At 31.7% G+C, this 21,898-nt stretch overlaps 1 protein-coding gene and 2 long non-coding RNA genes across 3 annotated transcripts; 1 reads left to right on the top strand and 2 right to left on the bottom strand.

Moving 5' to 3' along the window:
• Positions 1–710: 710 nt before the first annotated feature.
• Positions 711–7,207, bottom strand: LOC101887113 (uncharacterized). Its single transcript, NR_125782.2, has 9 exons — positions 7,138–7,207; positions 6,635–6,725; positions 4,854–4,984; positions 4,681–4,724; positions 4,461–4,551; positions 4,235–4,381; positions 2,952–3,023; positions 2,404–2,491; positions 711–1,047 (listed from the first exon to the last, which is right to left on the bottom strand). It is a non-coding gene; the product is annotated as an uncharacterized lncRNA (long non-coding RNA).
• Positions 7,208–9,971: 2,764 nt separating this feature from the next.
• On the top strand, positions 9,972–21,898 carry cd247l (CD247 antigen like). Its single transcript, NM_001100107.1, is given in 8 exon segments — positions 9,972–10,075; positions 15,447–15,541; positions 15,625–15,696; positions 18,612–18,662; positions 19,172–19,204; positions 19,388–19,441; positions 19,557–19,586; positions 21,578–21,898. Coding segments are annotated over 8 exon segments (459 nt in total). The 5' UTR covers positions 9,972–10,017; the 3' UTR covers positions 21,644–21,898.
• Positions 14,833–19,234, bottom strand: LOC141376170 (uncharacterized). The gene is made up of 4 exons (XR_012385546.1): positions 18,744–19,234; positions 16,898–17,051; positions 16,141–16,180; positions 14,833–15,726 (listed from the first exon to the last, which is right to left on the bottom strand). It is a non-coding gene; the product is annotated as an uncharacterized lncRNA (long non-coding RNA).

The raw sequence follows: 21,898 nt of genomic DNA, 5'->3' as shown, positions 1-21,898 counted from the left end.
CAAGACTATAATTTTAAAATACAAGATAATACCAGTCATGTGTTCAGTATCCAAAAGACTTTCTTCAGGGAGTTACGATAAAAAAAAAAAAGAGTACACAAACACAAAATAAATACCAAGCAAACAATATTTACAGTAGTAAATAAAATCATACAAATTAAAATAATTGTCTGATAAAATTTTATTAAAGTCTGTAGTCAATTTTTTTTACATTTTTTTTATAAATGGCATTCAACAATTTGCAATCTCCTCTGAACTAATAACACACCCATAATATAAAATAATACTTTCTCAGAGATAACCAGTTTTTTTTAAGCAAACTCTAATGCACGACACAAAACAGATTTTGTCATTATATATATATATATATATATATATATATATATATATATATATATATATATATATATATATATATATAAAACCTTAATTTCTGTTTAACGGAAATATTTTTTAACACATTTCTAATCACAATAGTTTTAATAACTCATTTCTAATAACCGAGTAAATAATATTTGACTAGATATTTTTCTATACAGCTTAAAGTGACATTTAAAGGCTTAATTAGGTTAATTAGCTTAACTAGACAGGTTAGGGTAATTAGGCAAGTTATTGTATATCGATGGTTTGTTCTGTAGACAGTCGAAAAAAAATGCTTAAAGGGGCTAATAATATTGACCTTAAAATGTTTTTTAAAAAATTCAAAACTGTTTTTATTCTAGCCGAAATAAAAGAAATAAGACTTTCTCCAGAAGAAAACATAACATTTTCTTGCTCTGACCTTTATTTATATAAATAAAACTGGTTGTAAATTGTGTACAATGTTCCAAGAAAACAGACAAAATTAAAAGAAATAACCTGTCATTTACTTTTGTTTTATCTTGTGGAATGTTGCTTACACATAAAAGGGGATATATAGGTGGAATAAAAAGTGTGTCGCCATCCTCGAAATTGTTCTTGTATGTTGTCTTCATCTTTAGTCTTCACAAGTGAGGCTGGCCCAAACCGGGACTGCAGTAGCCAAATCTAATCCTTGTAGTGGGAACCCTTAAATAAAGCAAGAAACCAAAAGGAGAAAGATTAGCATTGCAGCAGTTCATATTACCACAAATATAAATTATTTGTTTCATGACATATAACTGGAGTATGTGTTATGCAAGTGACTAGCTAAAATGTGTAATTTAATTTAAACTTAAAGAGTGTGTCTGAGCACTAATTTTCAGAAAAGCCATTTGAAAGTTAAATTCCTTGTGAAATTATAATGAATGTTTTTTTTTGGTTTTTAGTATCATTGTGTTAGTATAAATGTGTCTCTAAATATATGTCAAATCTTCAGATACCACATTACATGCAAATTAAACTAAGTTTCGTCAACTAAAATGTCACACTGTACACCACATTTAATATATCATAGCTAGGGCCAGGAGGAATCTGCGGATGTTTTTTGCTATTTCTGCTGAAACTTTTGGTGGAAGTCTGCGGAATTATTTTGGGAGTATCATAACTAAAACCTTAATATATGAAATAAAAAATAATATATTTTAAAGTTTTATTTAATGTTTAAAATGCAAATCCAATTAGATTCACTTTATTTGGTAAATAAAGCAAGTTTTTCATGTAACATATCTAGTAAGACAGAAAATATTACTGTACAAACTGCATTGTACATAAATCAGATGAACATTTTCACATTAGTCAATAATATTACTGAAATTAATAAAAAAACTGAATAAATATAGATTTACACACATTTACTCAAGTAAATAAACAGAATTAATGATAGGCTAAACATCTGCGGAGTTATGCGAAAAATCCGGGTGGGCCTAATCATAGCTTTATTTCTGCTACAAAAAGGTTTTTCAGCAAACAACTTCTATTATATGTAGGCTATAGAGGAGGATATATGAAGAAATTATATATTCAACTCTCTAATTAAATGCACCTTATGCAGCTAATCAGGTCTTTTAGGCTTATTTGAAAACTTAAATGACGTGTTGACCACAGTTGAACAACGCTCAGTGAGAATACTTTTTTTCCACAAATTCTTTTTGTTCTAAAGAAACATGTCTGATTGCTAGCAATCATCAAAGAGCAAACTTTTTTTTTTTCAAATAAATACTATGCTCTTAAAAATAAACTTTTCATACATCAAGAATACTAAAAATATGTTTATTTAAAATGTTTTATATATAAAAAAAAAACAGCTTGAGGAGAGAATCAGTACATTGGAATACTATTTTTTCAGAAGGATCATGTGACACTATTAATTATATACATTGTATTAAATTCACAGTATTACTGCTTGACTGTATTAATTGAATAAAGCTGACACTATCAGAAGAGAATTTACCATACCAACCTAAAAGCTATGAAACAGTAGTGTATGTTTAAGATGTTACGTACTAGTCCTATTGTACTTTGGAGAGGTTGTCTGACAGGAGGATCCCTTCAACTCAGCAGAATTCTCAGCAGACCATCAGCGTACACCAATCTAAGAATAAAATAAGCAATTTGTTAAAAACCAAAAATATATATTTTATATTTCCAGGTTTATAGGAAAGAAGAAAGCTAAAGCAGATTTAAAATGTAGAAAAAAATAAAACCTATTGACAATTTAATGGCACAACATACCCTAAACTAAGCACGCTCAAATGGTTAATTTTAACAGTTAAGGATTCATTCATTCATTGTCTTTTGGGCTTAGTCCCTTTATTAATCTGGGGTCACCACAGCGGAATGAAAGGCCAACTTAGCCAGCCTATGTTTTACGCAGTGGATGCCCTTCCAGCTGTAACCAATACACACTCATTCACACACACTTATACACTATGGTCAATTTTAGCATACCCAATTCACCTATGTCTTTGGACTTGGGAAAACCGGAGCACCCGGAGGAAACCCATGCCAACACGGGGAGAGCATGCAAACTTCACACAGAAACGCCAACTGACCCAGCCGAAGCTTGAAGCAGCAACCTTCTTGCTGTGAGGCAAACGTGCTACCCTCTGCGCCACCGTGCTGCCCTGTTAAGGAATCAGATTAATATAAATGAATTGACATGTTTATTTAGTGTCTGACACATTAAATATTGCATTTTTAAATATTGTTTCATTTTAAGATTTATTTCAGAATTAACTATAGAACCGGATATATCGTCACATTTTCATGCACAGCAGCATTTCCAAGAACATATAAAAACAGAATATAGGCCAACTGAAAAAAAAATAAATTAAAAAATTCTGAGGGTATAATCTTGGATAAAAATATCACAGTTTCACAGTATTGTGATTACTGCTCTGAAATGTGTTTTTTTTTATCTCTGTGTAAAAAACAGCTACTTTTTCCCCATTGAACACAATATGTTTTGTTTTAAGAAACATTTAAAATATTTTGTAACAGTAAACATGCCAGGCTAAATAATAATTTAATAAAATAGTACTATCTTCATTAGACTCAAAAACACTGATTTCTTGTGAAGGCATAATAAGCTATTTGTTTTTCAGATGTTTGCTGAATCGTGAGCTGACCAGTAGCTTTTGATGTGGAGGGTCTTTTGCTGCTGTAAATAATGTTGGACTATTTTTTTAAGTCTTTGATAACGCGCTAAAAACCATATACAATGCATCCGGAAAGTATTGATACTTTACTTTTTCCACATTTTTAATGTTTCAGTCTTATTTCAAAATGGATTAAATTCATTAATTTCCTTAAAATTCTACACACAATCCCCATAATGTGTGTTGACCCGATTTTAGTTAATCATTTACAAGTCAATATTGCCTATATGGATTGTAATTTTAAAAAAAATTAACATGTAAAATTGCAGTGTTAAATGCAATGCCATCAAACATTTTAGACGCACCAGTGCAAAAAGCTAGTCTAGAGCACTTGGAATGCTGGTGTAGTTCTAGTTAAATTCAGTTCAGTTAAAGCTGTATATGCAGCAGGTCTCAAGTATAGGATTTAGTATTTAACTAATCTTAACAACTAAACATTTACGAATCTGTATTAGCCAGCTCATGTACTACAATGTAACATACTGTATATTGCCACCTTGATACTTAAGCTTTCTTTAAAATATTTTGTGTTCAACCGATTAATTAATTCTTTCATTTAATTTTTTCTGTGCAATAGTATAGCTTACACTGGTGTATTTGTATGGACCCCCCAAAATAGCGGAGGCCACTTTCTGGCCACCCAAGTATAAACTTCTAGCCTAGCCACTGTGAACTACCTGTCTGTCCTGCTCCAGAACTCTTTGTCGGCTGCTTGTATGTCTGGATACAGCTGCACAAGTCTTTTAACACTGACAAATACAGCCTCTGCACATCCTCACAACCAGGAGAACAGAATGATCAGGAGGACCTAAAAATATAACCAACTGAAATCAGTTGAAATGTATTTTGTCTTGTAATGATGGCACAAAAATAAATTATTTTTCACAAAGGATGTGCTGTTACCTATGAAACGGTCTATAATGAATGATCTTTTGATCCTGTTTCCTTGATGTCATTCACTCAGAGATGGTTTGAACATTTGATTGTATCTAAACTGTAATGAATTTAAGTTACAAAAACATTGATAGCAGGACCATTGATCTTGTAACTTATACAAATTGTTAAGTATTGAACAAGTCTGCAACCAAACTAGTCAAGTTAATAATACTAATCTCAACTCAACTATGATTAGTTGTCTTGTTTCTGCTGCCCAGACGGTCACACCTGCTTATAAAAAAAGGAAAAAGTATGGTATTTTTACAACAATGAAACTGCAAACAACTTAACTATAAGGGAGTAAACAGTGAGCATCTTTTATTATAAGCAATTTACTGAATACTTTGTCACTGGTATTACCTAAAAACCAAACGTCCCAAGTTTGGCTCATAGCTGTCCACACATCTGCCCAGTAGCTTGTGGTAATACTGAAGACACTGATCAGCTGGTCCAACTGAGTTTGGAGTTGAACTGCAATCAGGCATCCAATACTGCAAAGAAAGAGAAACTCACTTTGGGTTAACAAATAATGTAATCCCACACATTTCAAGTAATTGTGCAGTTAATTCTCTTAAAATGAATGAATGAATTCTCTTATTGAATTTTCTGAGAGCTTATGATTATATTTTGTCTTCCCAAAATAGCATGTACTGAAACACAAAATTATATAAATATAATTTAATAAGAACGTGACGTGGTGGCACAATAGGTAGTGCTGTCGCCTTACAGCAAGGATGCTGACTCGAGCCGCAGCTGGATCAGCAGGCATTTCTGTGTGTAGTTTGCAAATTCTCTCTGCGTTTGCGTGGGTTTTCTCTGGGTGCTCCGGTTTTGCCTACAAGTCCAAAGACATGGGGTACAGGTGAATTGGGTAGGCTAAATTGTCTGTAGTGTATGAGTGAGAACAAGCGTATATGGTTGTTTCCCAGTGATGGCTTGCAGCTGGAAGGGCATCCACTGCGTAAAACATATGCTGGATAAGTTGACAGTTCATTCCGCTGTGGTGACCCCAGATTAATAAAGGGACTAAGCAGAAAAGAAAATGAATGAATGAATGAATGAATGAATGAATTTAATAAGAGTTAAACTGATCTGTTAACATGTCTGTCAGGAGCTGATCTACCTGTTGTCAAACTGATGAAAATGTTTTCTCAATTTACTTTAACATTTTTGTGTTTGTTTATGTTTTTATAACTTGCAGCCATTGTTAAATTTAAAAGTATTTTAAACATGCATGGACATCTAAATGCATATAGGGCACATATCTCAAAACATTATAAAATATTTCCAGATAAATCAATTTTGAATTAAAATGTATATTAATCTCCAGACTTGCATCTCCCTGATCTTTTTAAAAGAACGGCCATTCGTTTGCTCATCACTGTTTTACAAGTGTCTGGCAGTCAGTCAAAAATATACTTACATATAAAGATGTTCATCAGCAACACGGCACTTAGGTTAAACTTAGACCTCCTTTTCAGTTGATGTGGAAAACAAAAGCAAAAGAAAGAAAAAACAAAACGACTGAATACAAGTTGCATATCATGCCTGTACAAATCAAAAATTATTCATTTAGGGCTTAAATTGTCTTGTTTGAGGATGAGTTAAGGTGTAAGGGATGGGTGAACAGTGTAAATATACATGTAATTCATAGCTATGATGTAAAGCTGAATTTTCAGCATCATTACTCAAGTCTTCAGTGTCACTTGATCTTTCAGAAATCTTTTTTTAAGATGTTGATTTAGTGCTTGAGGTTGAACTAATATAATGGTGATTATCAAATGGTGCTGATTTGCTGCTCAAGAAACATTTCGGATTGCTATCAATGCTAAAAACAGATGTGATGACAAATAATTTAGTGTAAACTTTTTTCTAAGATTTAATAAATCAATTAATCATAAAAAATTAAACAAAATAAAAATCACAAATATTACTTCATTAGCAGCAAATCTATATATTTACTAAGTTCTGAAGAATCATGTGATGTGAAATTTAATACCACTCACATGTTTCAATGTCAAAACTTTCTTAAAACAACTGCAATACAGACAAGTAACAGATGCATAATATATAGACATGTAACATTTGCATAATTATGTGCAATGGAAATTCATATGAATTAATCCTATGCTTAAAGTTACCTGTCTTTCCTGTATCTCTGTGATCAGCTCCCTTCAGAAATTTAGGAATCTTGAGTTATATTTTCTGTAGCAGGAGGTTATTCTCTCACTCCTGAAACCACAGAACACTTTTTTACTTAACATTTAGTTTAAGATACCATGAAATATCAAAACACGATTGAACTTTTGATTCACGGTCCTTTACAGTAACGTTACAATGCGTATTTTAGACTACATATGGAGTGCATTCAATAAAACATTGACAAAACCTCTCATCTACACATAAAGAATAAATAAAAGCCAAAACTTTAACAAACAAGTTTAACAAGAGCTAACATTAAGTAAGTTAACGTAATATTACCCTGACGCTAACGTTACCAGTGCTAATATGCTAACGGACTTTTACGAAGACTTACCACTCTTATATAACATACTATTCAACTGAATATTCATCAATTGCCAATAATAAATGTGTGAGGAACAGTTTTATGTAGTATTTGCTTTGTTTTAGGGACTAAACTTACCTGAAAACAGTCAAAACGGCAGCTTGAGAGAAGTCGTGTTGTGTCTTTTGGGTGGTGTCGTGTCGTGTTAGCTTCGTTTCCCATAGCAACATCCTCTCCGCTCCAGTGTTTGAAGACGCGCGCGCGCACATTAAAGTCTTGCAGTATTACATTTATAAACATGATCACTCCATAGACAATTTAAATAATAACCTTGTATTTTAAATCTTGAATTTAAAATGTATTTAGCAGTTTTATATACGCTATTATCTTTAAGACGAGCTTTATAGCCTACTAAACTGTTACAAAACAAACACTTTATTTGTGCATCAGATTCACTGTCAAAAATAAATAACCAATAAATATAAATGCAAGTATATATAAAACAAAGATGTCACTCTGTAAAAAGGTGTTTATTTTAATTAAACAGCCGAAATGCAGAACATACTTGATTTTTACACTGGGAAATGTAGAAAAAGCCACAATAAAAAAAGCAAACAGCAGTTAACACCAGAAAAAAACAACGTTTTCATTATTAAAGCATAACAATAAAACTTTTTATATTTTAATGAATTGAAATCATGTATTGTAGGCATTTTGGTCAGTTTTACTGCATTAATGTAGGCTATTTAAAGCTGGACCGACCGACGCAGTTCACATGATGCATGTCGCGTTGTCTAATTTATTATGCACGCAAAAACTTACTTGTAAACCAAATATGTTGCCGGATTCTTTCATGGGTATGAGAGATAAAGTGCTTCGTCGGCCTCTGGTCGTTAACCGATGCAGAGCCGACGTTTGTTGAGCTGGAACAATAGAACACACGACCGAACGATCATGCGTATGTTTGGCCGATCATATACCGATGTTAGAATTAAAGGGGCCGACGTGTTGACCTTCGGCCGACGTCGGCCCAACGTATGTGTGCTGTCTGGGACTTTTGGAATAACCAATTTGAGAAGATCAACTGGAACTTGATCTGAACCTATAACAACAACAAACATTGTGTCACTAAGAAAAAGTCAGAGAAACGTACTTAAAAATTATTCATAAAATATATCCAACCAATCAGTTTATCAAGAGATAAAAAGTAGATTTTTCTGAATCTTGTTTTTTTTTTTGTGGAATAAATGTTGAAACTGTTATGCATTAGTTTTTTTTAATTGTATGTATGTTAAATATGTATGTTTTGGTTTGATGTTGAATGTCTATTTATTATACTGATGGTCATAGAATTAATATAAAGAAAAGAGATGTAATATTTTATGTAGATAAAAAAGAAATAGATAAGGATCACCTGTTTATGTAAAATCATTATTATTTGTTTTACAATTATTAGGCTAGTTTTATATACACAAGTGTAAGTGGTCAGAGAGGAAGCCTAACATCTTCCATTTCAAGGCTGATTTAAACATTTATTTTGAAACTCTTAAAGGACTTTCAAGTCGTAAAGCAACCAGAACTGTGAATATACTCCAAAAACTAAACTCCCCTTCTCTATAGTAATTGTTATGTGTACCCTGCTCTTGTTCTATAAATGTATATTTTTTCTCTCCTTCTTTCTTTATTTTTGTTTTTTTTTTTGCTAACAGATTTTTTTGCTGAAATGTGAATATCCCATTTTAAGATTTGTTATGCATTTGATTGGAAATGTTCAGCAAATACAATTATTATTTTTTTTTAAGTGTTTAAGGCCATTTTGGTCATCAAACAGTAAACATCTGTCATCTTCTCATCAATGACATGCATCTAAACCAGAAGAGGGCAAACTCTGTCCTGGAGGGCTGGTGTCCTGCATAGTTTAGCTCCAACACTAATCAAACACAACCTGAACATGCTAATCAGTGTCTTCAAGATCATTAGAAATCTATAAGCAGGTGTGTTTGATTAGAGTTGGAGCTAAACTGTGCAAGACACCGGCCCTCACCGACTTTGCCCACCCCTGAATCTAAACAGTTTCTGGGTAAATGCTTGTAAATCGCCCATGTCTTGAGGTAGTTCATTATGAGTCAATTAACCTTCTATGTGTGATTTGATTGGACAGGAATCAATGATTTTTCTAATCCCCATAGACAAGAAAAATAAAGAATAATGCAGGTTGAAGGAAAGTAGTGGAGGAAAAGCACTGATACAGCACTAAAATGCACTCAAGTAAAAGTACACATTTTTTAAAACTACTTAGTAAATTACAATTACTAAGAAAAACTAATTACAGTAATTTGAGTATGTGAAATTTGTTACTTCACACCACTGGTTAGTAGGAGAGTTAAAAATATCTAAAAAGTATTTGTGTTGACTTACACAACCAAACCTATTGCAAATGCAAAACAGCAGGGGGCACAATATGTCCTGTCAACTGCAAATGTCAATGTGTTTTTTTTAACTTCAATTTAAATAGTAAGAAAACAAATCAGCTAAATTGTATATGAGCTGAAAGTTTATGGTGTCTGTTTTTAAGATATTGCCTGATTATATTACTCTTCATCTATTAAAACACACGTTTAAATAATGCACAATTCCTTGCAGACATTTCACTTGTAAATTTAAATAGCTTGTAAATATACGTTAACCCAATGCTGTTAAAATAGAAACAATCAATGCAACAGATTGTCAATGCACATCGGCTATGAAGTATCTTGTGAAAAGATGCGTAACTGTCAGCGAGGGGTCTAAAAATATACAGGAAATGCTGGTGAGACTTTTTTTGAGATGAGAGGACAAGAGCCTCTTTGATGGAGGCCGTGGTTGTCATTCACTAGAACAGAAAACCCAGGGCAAGGGCTACTTCCTGTAAGGTAAAAGTAGACACAGAGGAGAAGCAATCAAAACAGAAGAGCTAAAAACTGCTGCACATCACTTACAGGCCAAGCAACAGGAAGGTTCAGCATTTCAGGGAATGTTATGGAAATGAGCAGGACAAGCACTCTATTGTTGTTGGCCTCATGTGTGTCCTCTGCAGGTACAAGCTTTTTTATGTATTTGTTCGGTGTCGTATATATATTTGGAAGATTCATAACTCACTATATATCATCAAAAAATCATAATTGTGATGGTTCATTATGAATCTCAGTGGCTGTGAAATATGCATTTGTGAAATCTGGAGTGAATTTTTAGATGATTTTATTTTATTTTTTGTGAGTGTTTTCTCCTAAGGTCAAACATCAGATCATCTTCGTGTGGCCATTTTAGTTTCAACACAACCAGCAATACTTGTAGCAGAAAGGTTTTAGGCGCCGACTGTGTTTGCAATATAAAGGTTACATTGCTATGATTGCCTGTAACAGTTATCTTCGTGTTTAAATGTTGTTTCCTGAGATTAAAAAAGGAGGATTTCAGAAACACCTTTTGCGAAACTTTTAGTGTTTTTGAAGCTCAATGGCTGCTTTTTAAATCGACAACATCAAGGATTGCTTATACACGCTGTGTAGATTATACTAGATTATTTACCATGTAAGTTAAACAATAATTATAATAATTAGAGATGATTTATAACATAAGAATATATATTTAACTTTATCATGACTGTTATATTAGTTGTGGTTGTTGTGATTAAAAAAAAGTTTAAGTAAAACAGATATATAAATATTTGCAGCACCAAAACATGCGTAAGGTTAGGATTCAGTAATATGAAATACTTTATTAAAATAAAAATACTTTTAAATAAATGTGTTTTGAAGTAATGTGGTGGATTCAGTGGGTGCGTCCAGGTTTCAGTTAACAAATATTTAATCACAGAGTTCAATAACTTTTAACATAAAATAGTATTATAGTTGATGAGAAATAATCCTTTTCAAAAACATTTCTGAGTATTTATTCATAAAGGTTTATATTGCAAATATTAATAAAATCATACAAACTAAACTACTTTTGGTTCCTGTTATATTTACAGTATATCAATGTACGGTATCACTCAGTAAGAGGAAGAATTGACTAAACTGAGTGAAAACAGATAGCTATCTTACCAGAAATCCCAAATACACATTTATTTTTCGGACATTTAGAATGAATCTAAGTCAAATATATAATTACGATTGCATAACAATCAATGCAGATTGATTTCCACACTGTAAAACCCAAAAAGTGAATCTACATCAAACCATTTAAGGAAACCGATTAACAAACTATTTAAGTTCAAAAACTAATCCCAATGAGTTCTGTGAACTTACATCATTTGAGTAAATGAAGCAATTTGAGCACAGTAAAACCTGATAAATGGAGAGAACTCAAACCAACTGAGTACTGTAAAACCCAGTAAGTTAAGGCAACTCAAACCGTTTGCGCAAACTAATTGCAACAAATCATTTGAGTTAAAAACTAATCTGCATGAGTACTGTGAACTTACTTTATTTAAGTTGAAGTAATGAGGTATTTAAATGAGTAGAGTTAACTTTCAGTAAATTTTGAGTAACTACACTCATTTCATTTGATAAAGTTGACTGTTGTGCTTAATAGTGTAAGAGCATTTATCGATTTCTTAATTCGTTATGATAACGATGTCGATGTAAAATATAATCACATATGATTATACTTTAACCCTCCGATTAACCCACAATTCTGGTTACACTTTTTTACTTTTGAGGCCAAATCTGTATTGCTTATTAACTAGAATTGTGTAAATTAATTTATGTCATGATTGACTTTTTAAATAGCCCAAGTAACCCCTCCCTCCCTCACTCCTTACCTTTTATAGACATAGATTACCTATTGTCAAATTGGCAAATTACCTTAAAATATCACTAAATTAGGTACAGGATCACCGTGGTTACAAAATGACAGGACATTAAAAAATTTTGCATGTTAATTTAATGTTTACAGAGTTATCCAGATTAAATAAAGAGAAGTCATTGCATTTGAAGCAAAAACAAATATGTTAAGTACTTACTGGTATGTACAGTACAAGTTTGTATTATTCAATGGTTAATACAAGGTTAATACAAGGGTTAAGAGTTAATCTATAGTTATACTCTAAGTTGTTTTTTTATGTTATGGTGTACTTATAATAAGTTTAGATTTCAGTTTATGATTGTTACATGTAAATACACATAGTTTAATGTTATTACAATTAAAATGTATAATAAAAATACTGTAAAACCATAACTAGTCTCTTCAAGTAAATCACAGGCTTAAAAAAATAAAAACCTTTGTATTCGCGTCTGATTTAAATTTTAAATACATTACATATATATATATATATATATATATATATATATATATATATATATATATATATATATATRTATATATATATATATATATATATATATATATATATATATATATATATATATATATATATATATATATATATATATATATATATATATACAGATGTGAACAAATGTGAATCAATTAGTTCCATGCTAAAATAAATACTGGGTTTCACTAATCCAATGTTGGGTTAATTTTTTTCAATTTAATTGAAATGACGTTTTTTACCATAATGCTTGGGTTTGTCCATATTTAACCCAACAATGGTTTACGACAACCCAGTATTTTATAATTCCATTTCCTACTGTACGTCGATTGTTCTCTTTGTTTTTGTTAGCAGTGAACATGCGTTTGTAGATGAGTTTGTGCCATTTAAGTATATGAAATGTGTGTGTGGTCAAGTTTGCACAGGAGCCCCCATAAACACCTACAGAGTTTGATCTGCAGTGAAGCAAAGAAACTTCACTGTTCTGTGCTCATTATAGCTCTTCACTAGACTTGTGCTGAGAAACCACAGAAGTAGAACGCACACACACACACACACACACACAGAGACATAGATGAGTCCGGGCCCCTGCTGAAGGTATTTTGCTCTGTATGCTTTTGTATTCTGCTGTATGTCTGTCTGTCTGTCTATCTATCTATCTATCTATTGATCCCTCTTTCTGTCTATCGTTTTATCATTCTATCTATCATTGGGTCGATTTTGCCTGCTTTATACGTTTATTTAAATAATTGTTTAGTTGTTACAATAATTCTTAAACTATCATTAATGGAGAAATATATTGACATTGTTAAGAACCAAATTATACACTGTAAAAAATGCTTTTCCATACAGTTTCTTCATGTTGTCGCAACACAAATTGATTAAGTTAACATCAAAGTTTTTAATTTAACTGCATTGAACATAAAACATATAAGTTGTTTCAAATAAAACGTAAGAGTTGTGCTGTTTCCGCTCATTTTAAAAAGTAGTTTGAACAAGCTGCAAGTCATTTTGAGTGTTGTTGATTTAAAAAAATGATTAAAGCAAAATCTCACAAAGTGTTTGGTGCATCATAATGAATGCACGAGGGAAATAATGTAATAATCAATAATTCAATATATTTTGGGCAAGACATATTTGTTTTGTGTGGTTTTAACAAATTGTTATTTTTTAAATAAGGGCAAGATGTCCCATTTTGTTCTAATTCCACATCGAATTAAAGTTACAAACGTGATATTTACATACATCGAAAATATTTTAAAACCAAGCGTCTGATGTTCAAAATGACTTTTGTGGACGTAAAATGATCAAATTAAAGGTGAAATAATGTTAATCTATTGCAAATATTTAATTCTGTCTAATGATTAAGATTTGAAGGATCAGTTAATCATTGAATAAACAAATACAGTTAAAGTCAGAATTATTAGCCCCCCTGAATTGTTAGCCCTCCTGTTTAATGTTTTCCCCCAATTTGTGTTTAATGGAGAGATGTTTTCAACACATTTCTAAACATCATAGGTTTAATAACTCATTTCTAATAACTGATTTATTTTATCTTTGCCATGATGACAGTAAATAATATTTGACTAGATATTTTTCAAGACACTTCTATACAGCTTAAAGTGACATTTAAAGGCTTAACCAGGTTAATAAGATTAGGCAGGTTAGGGTAATTAGGCAAGTTATTGCATAAAGATGGTTTGTTCTGTAGACTATCGAAAACAAATATAGCTTAAAAGGGCTAATAATTTTGACCTTAAAATGTTTGTTTGTTTTTTTAATTAAAAACTGCTTTTTTTCTAGCCAAAATAAAACAAAGAGGGCTTTCTCCAGAAGAAAAAAATATTACATACTGTGAAGATTTCCTTGCTCTGTCAAACATCATCTGGGAAAAATTTAAAAAAGAAAAAAAAAATCAAAGGGGGGCTAATAATTATGACTTCAACTGTAAAACGGAAAGTCACTTTACAATTTAATTTTTTGATGCTTAAAAATACCTTTTTGTTTTTAACCGATGCATGTCTTTGTTATTTCAAGCCAGACTTATTAAGAATTATTATTAAAAGCATGCACAATCAAAACATTTTTGTAGAATTTCTTCGTAGTAATCTGAAACCTCAAATCTTTTTTTCCAAAGTTCCATAAATCTTGCCATCTATGATTATTTGTGCAAAATGTAATCATCCAGCTAGAAGATAGATTTTTCTGATAGTTTATAATACATTTTAATTGGTCTCAATGGTTTACTTGTAAGGTTGTAGCCAGTTTACATGAGATTCATCTAATATGAAAAATGCAGGCTGAATTAGTTATAAGTTTTGGTCATTATCCAGCAGTTATTTTGTGTGCCGTTGCAGTGGTAAATACAAACTTAGATATGAAATATTATAAGACTCATGAAGGCTGCGAATACAAGAATTTTTGTTTGTAAATAAAATATTTTCCATACAAAATAAAAAAGTTCATAATGTAGTTCTCTGAGACATTAGTTTTACCTTTATAGTAACAAATATCCTGTAGTTAAAAGGGGGTGGAAGAAGGAATGTAATTACCTATATTGAGAGATAAGCTATTCCAAAAGCTTTTTGTGTTTTCACACTGAAAAAAATCATGTGAATCAGGGTTTCATCTTCAGTTTTACAAAATAAGCATGAAAGTGCCAAAGTACTATTCACTGGATATATTTCATCAAGAATTTTAAAATTGACCTCTTTTGTTTTATTGGGAATGCAGTACTTATGAGGTATTAGTCAAGCGTGTGACTACAGAAACGAAAGGAATGGCTGAGTTGGAACAGAATCACAAAGACACCTATATAAATCATTTTGCTAATGATAGACAAGTTGCCAGTTACCTCAAAACTGAATAAACATCTTTCTAAAAATAAACATTTTTTCTAATCTTGTTTGATCGTCTGGCAGTTTAGACAATAAAGGTGCTTCTCATTTCTTGTCGTTTTGTCATTTCTCTCAATTTTCCACTCTTTATTCATTCTTGTTTCCTTCCTTTTTATCATTAAAGACCTCAGAGAAAGCAGCAACACAAAAAAAAAAAAAAAAATCAGTAATCATCAGGTTAATTCCACCACGTCACTTCATGAACGTTTTTTACAATTGTGTGTTTGTTTCTTCGGCAGAGGCCACTGTAAGCGACCCGACTTACTGCTACATTTTAGATGTTATTCTGCTGGTGTACTCCATCATTTTTACCGCTCTCTACTTTCGAGAGAAGGTAAGTTGCTCTCTTTTTTCAGAGTGAAGAAGTTTATCTCATGGCTTAAATCTCTAACCTGTTTTCTCCCTTATTCGGCATAGTTTTTAAAAGAAGGGCCCGTTCCTCCAGATCCTGCAGCTCCGGTCCGTAACCCCAATGAGCCCGTCTATACAGTGAGTTATCAATCACATGTCCCAGACACACTGAAAAAAATTATGTAAACTTGTTGCAAACAATTTGTATGTGTTGAATTTAAACAAACAAATTAAATTTAGCAATATTCAATTTAATTTGTTTGTTTAAATTCAACCCAAATTAATTGTTTACAACCACTTAACTTAAGAAAATTCCAAGGTACACTGAAAAAAATAATTTAAAAATGATTCCTTGGATTTACTAAAAAAATTTAAGTTAAGGGCTTGTAAACAAATTATCTGGGCTGAATTTAAACAAACAAATTATGTTAAACAATACTAAATGTAATTTGTTTGTTTAAATTCAACACAAATAAATTGTTTGCAACAATTTTGCAGACAGCATTTTTTCAGTGTAGTCCAAGTAATCATCCCTAAATCATTTTTGGTGAATCATGCTTCATATTCAAGGTTTAAACATACCTGATTTGTTGATCCGTATTGTAATAAATGGGTCATTACACTGTAAAAAACAACAACAAAGGAATTAAATGTAATTAGTTAACAATAAGAATAATGTTTCAGGATGTTTAGTGACAGTCAAATAACACTCAAAAAATAGTGTTTATTGTGTGTTCAAACTACTTATTTAAAATGAGCTGAAACAACACAATTCTTTAGAGTTTTTGGGACAACTTAATTGCTTTATGTTAAACGCACTTAAGTTTGCAAAAACTAACAAGTTAGCTTAATTCCTTTATGCTGTCGCAACAATTGATTGTGTGAAACTCGGCATTTTATGTGGTAATTAACATCATTAACCGTTTTTGTGATATATTTGTATGTAAAAGACATAATAAAGTGATTTACAATGATTGAGTAATCGCATGTTGGTTCTCACAGAACACATTTGTATGATATTTTCAGTGAGACCTCGAAAGGCGTTTGAAAATATGTGGCCTGACTAACTTTTAATCTAACATTTGAGGTTACTGAAATGGCTGAAACCTTGAAATTTTGTCTTCCTTCCTTAAAGCCCCATGATAACTATCACACTAATAGAACTTTCTAACACTTAAAGCAAGACACTGCAGGTAACAGTAAAAACATAACAAAATTTTTCCTATAATTTTAGCATTTATCACTATAATAACCCAGTTACTAACATTTTTTTATTATTACAAATCTATTACAAAAGATGGCTTTTTTATAGCTCAACAATAAAACAAAGAAAGGTTACGTTAAATTCGAAATGACGATCTCTGTCAAAGCCATTTGTTCCTCCCAAGCATTCTCTCTCTCTATTTAGATGGGATGGTGGGCCAAATGAAAGGTTATGGGCCAACTTTGACCCATGTCATGACCCATGACCTGTTTCTGTTTTTCTTCTTCTTCTGTTGAACACAAAGAAAGATATGATGGTCACGGGTGGCCATTGATTTTCAAAGTAATTTGTTCCCTTACTCTGTTTATCTCTTAATTAACAGTTTCCATATTTAGTGATTCACAAGTGTTTTCCGTTATTTCATGGTTGTGAATTACGTTATGGGGCCTTGATCTCCTTGAGCTGTTGTAAATTCAACTTTACAGTTTAACAACGTGACTTTTATTGACATTTTGGTGGTTTGAAATAATAAGGGTATAAGAAACAGTATATATAGAGAAATAAGTCTGTAAAACAACAGAAAATGTACTAACAGTTTATTACAAGGTTTTTGTAGCATAATATAAAACACCAATCCAGAAAATATATCACTTTAAACAGTTTTTTGCAAACTTTTAAAGGTTAAAAGCTGTCAGAAGAAAGATCATGGTCCCATAATGCAATTAACAGCATTAAAAAAAAACCTGAAACACAAGCTAAGTAGAATTGCTAATTAATGAATATTTTACTGTGTACTATGGATGTCAATTTCTACCAGTTTCCAACATGCTTCAAAATATCTTCTTTTGTGTTCTGTATTCTAAAGTTTTGGAACACCGTGAAGGTGAACAAACTATTGAAACATTGGATGACGCCAAGTCCAAAATTTGCCTATCTTTTTTGACATATTATAGTCTATTCACAAAGGGGATTATGTCTTTTTTACTCCATAATTCAGCAAATTCTGCAAACATAATTCAGAACATACTGCAAAAAGTAGAATAAAATGTTGTAAATAATAACTAGTCATGTTTATGACTCTGCAAAAACCTTTAGAACACAGATTCAACAGATAAAATGGTAAATTTTTTGCTGAAGTAGATATTTATGGCTCAGTGCAGGAGAAAAAAATATGCATTGTAATTAAAATCTGCAAATACAAATTAAGTATGTACAGGAACATATTTGCATAAAATGTACTTATGTATGCATGTATGATGTTTTCTATCCATTAGGCTGAAAAAACAAAATGAAAAGCCAAAAAAGTTCCAAATCTCCCAATCTCAGCAGAAGGCCTATAGTGTCTTGCCTTAAATCTACATAAATGTTTTATTTGTTAACATAGTTTCACCTTAGTTAACAATAAATAACAATAAAGTTAAATTGAGCTGGTACTTGTACAGTATAAGGGGTGTGATTCTTAGTTGATGTTTATATTTATTATTTACTAATACTTTATTACAATCAGAAACTGTAAGTAAAGTGAACCAACAATGAACAACTTTGTTCTTGTTAACATGAACAAGTCTTTAAAAATATTCCAACAAATAATTCTCGATGTCATTGTTTGTGTTATGTCTGCACTTTCACTATACACACATTGTGATTCTGTATCGAATACACTTAAATATTAATAATTAATTTTAAGATTATGAACTTGGCTAGTGCATCTGAAAATATCTATAGTTTAACCATACATTAAACTTCCACAAATTCACAATTTCACATATGTGCAAGCACTGCCTAACAGTAATGAGAAAGCGTACAAAAGATTGTGATTTTTTTATAACATGTGTGCTGTATTTTCCAGGACTTAGATCTACCTCAGGTGGGCTCCGATTATCAACAACTGGACAGACCGGTAAGTACCATCTTGTTTTATTCATTGTAAAAAAAAAATGTTCACCTAAAAATTAAAATGTACTATGAAGTATTTACTCACCCTGATATGGTTCCAACCCATTTGAGTTTATTTCTACTGTTGAACACAAAATAAGCTATTTTGAAGAAAGCTGAAAACTAGTAGCCACTGTCTGACTTCCATAGTAGGAGGAAAAACAAACACTATGGAAGTCAATAGTTGCAGCTAATAGTTAATAAGCTAAATTACAGCTAATAGTTAATATATAATATATGCAGCGTCTTTCAAAATGTGTTTTATCGTCAACAAAGAAAGAAAGTCATGTATCTTGGATACATGAAGACTGAGTAACTTATTTGATTATTTCGAAAAACATGTTGTAAACAGTTGAACGCTGTCCTCACTTCCTTGTTATTAATCGAAAATACAGTACTAGCTGCTTCTTTAAAGAAAAAAAAAATGTTTTAAACGCCTAAACCTACATCTGCCCTGTACATCTACATTTTCAGATTAGAAGACGAGAACCAGAGACACATTATCAGGTAACTGCCACTTAATTTTTTTTTAGAAAGGATGTGGATCAGATCTGTGAAAACAGATGAGATGAACCAGATAAGCTTCTTCACTCAAGTAGTCATCTCCGATCCCCGCTGCCCTCCTGTGGCCATTTACAGTCGTGCACTTCTATCAGTGGTGGTTGATGTATTTACCTTGGTTTGTTGTAGGAACTGAGAGCACATGCGAGTGATGAATACCAGCAAATAGGAACTAAAGGAAAAGTAAGTACACAGATACGAGACAAGTTTGTGGGTTAGAGGGAAAATGCACATAGGCGATCTTTCATTTACCTGGCAAATCAATATAAATATTGATCTTTGTATCTTTTTGTTGCAGCCACGCAAAGCCAAGAGCAAATCTAATGAGGTAATGTGATTTAATTTTTCTTGGTTTAATATTTGAAATGCCGATCATTGTAACACGAAATTATGAAGGACGAAACCTGCAAAAAAATAAATAAATCCATAACTTCCTGCATAAATAAAACATCAGATAAATATGCCTAAATAAATAAATGTATATGGAAAAATCCACAAATCAACATGCTAATGAGAAGTTGTCTGTCAATCATCAGAGTCATCACAGTCAAAAAAAATTGACTGCAAAACTTTCAACCGATCAACCAATGATGACATAAAGACCGCCTTCTGATGATTGACAGACAGCCTCTCATTGGCATGTTGACCTGAGAAAAAAGTAAATATGCAACTAACAGTTTGGCATTTTCTTATTCCCCCAACATTCATGTAATTTATTTAATTATTTTCCTGCCTGCACTATTAACTATTTAAATATTTATTTATGCAGGAATTAGTGGATTTTTATATACATTTATATATTATATAATATAATAGGTATATTTATTATAATATACATATATTTTTTCATATATTCATATATTGAATATTTTATTTATACAGGAGTTTATAATTTTTTAAACTTTTATTTATATATTTGAATATTTATTGATTGTTTTTGCAGGTTTCGTTCTCTATATGAAACACTGTGGGTGAAGATGAAAAAAAATGTTTTTTTTTAAATTTGCATAAATCTAATTCCTCTGATAATTGATTACATTAAGAACTGCTAACATTTTTTACAAAATGTAAACCAATGTTAAGTATGCAAATTACTCTTATTACACATGCACTAATTTGCATATAATGAAAAAAAACTGACAATTATATTTTTTACATTAATAAAAGGTTTGTACTGAAAATATTTTGAGAATCAGAGCTTCATAATTCATAAAATATTGTGAACAGAAAAAAAGTACATATAATTGGAAAAAAAATAATTATTGTGAAATCTACAGACATAAATATAGCGACACACTAAAACATGATACTACAAAATGTCATGACAACAAATGTTGTTACTTACATTTTTTAATAAGTTAATCAGGCTTCAACCAACTTTTTATATATACAACAACAACAACAATAATAATAAAATAATACAATTAATAAATAATAATAATATTAATTATCCTCCCTACATTTATATAGTGCTTTTCTAGACACTCAAATTGTTTTACACACTTTTTTGGGGGGAATCTCCTCATTCAACACCAGTGTGCAGCATCCACCTGTATGACGCACGAATAGCCATATTGCGCCAGAGCACACACCAGCTGATTGGTGGAGAGGAGACAGAGTGATGAAGCTAGTTATAATATGGAGGGGGTTAGAAGGCCATGATGTACAGAGGCCAGTGGGCAAACTTGGCTGGGATGCCGGGGTTAAATTCGTTTCTTTTTTTTTTTAAAGACATCCTGGGATTTTTAACGACCACAGTGAGTCAGGAGCTCGGTTTAACGTCTCATCCTAAAGGCGATGCTCACTGAATAGTATAGAGTCCTTATCAATATACTGGGGCGTTAGGACCCACAAAAACCACAGGTTGAGCGCTCCCTCCTGCTCTCACTAACACCACTTCCAGCAGCAACATAGCTTTCCCATGTGGTCTCATTCAGGTACTGACAGAGCGTAGCCTTGCTTGGCTTCAGTGGGCGACCATGTAATACAAGGTTTAACTTAATAAAACTTTGTCACTTTTACTAATGTAACGTAATGTATGTTTTACAGTGCAGAAACACTTAAAAGTCTATGTTTTCTTTACAATAATCCTATTTTTTAAAAGTAGCTCAAATCTGATCAAATTGGTCTTGTACAAAACCTTCTCAACTCTAGGCAGTTTTAAACCTACCAAACTATTTTGTGATTACCTGAAACCCTCATTACAGAAACATATGTGGCCATAGAGGATACATTTGGCAAGAATAACTAAAAGGGTGCTTGTATACTGAATAGGAGATGGTATTCTTGTATTAAAGTCATTGGCTTATTTCTTTAAAGGGCCGAACAGGGAGAAAAAGGGACGCAGCTGAGGCTGTGGAGATGGAAACGTTTCCTACTGTATGAACACACAGCAAAGACGGAGGAGCAACTTGTAAATCTGCCAACAGATAAATTATATATCTTTGTAGGATGCACTTGTGTCTTGATTTCTGTATTTGTTACACAGCTAGTATGAATAATCAGTATTTTGCAGTCTTGCTTGTATAAACGCACACACACACCGTTTAAAAGACTGCGGTCAGTAAGAAGCAAAAAAAATCTCAGCAAGGACAGATTCAATTGATGAGAAATTAAAGCTGTAAATAATATTGTTATAAA

Source organism: Danio rerio, chromosome 9 (assembly GCF_049306965.1).
Source record: "Danio rerio strain Tuebingen ecotype United States chromosome 9, GRCz12tu, whole genome shotgun sequence".
NCBI lineage: Eukaryota > Metazoa > Chordata > Actinopteri > Cypriniformes > Danionidae > Danio > Danio rerio.
This window is presented reverse-complemented; position numbering and strand designations above follow the sequence as displayed.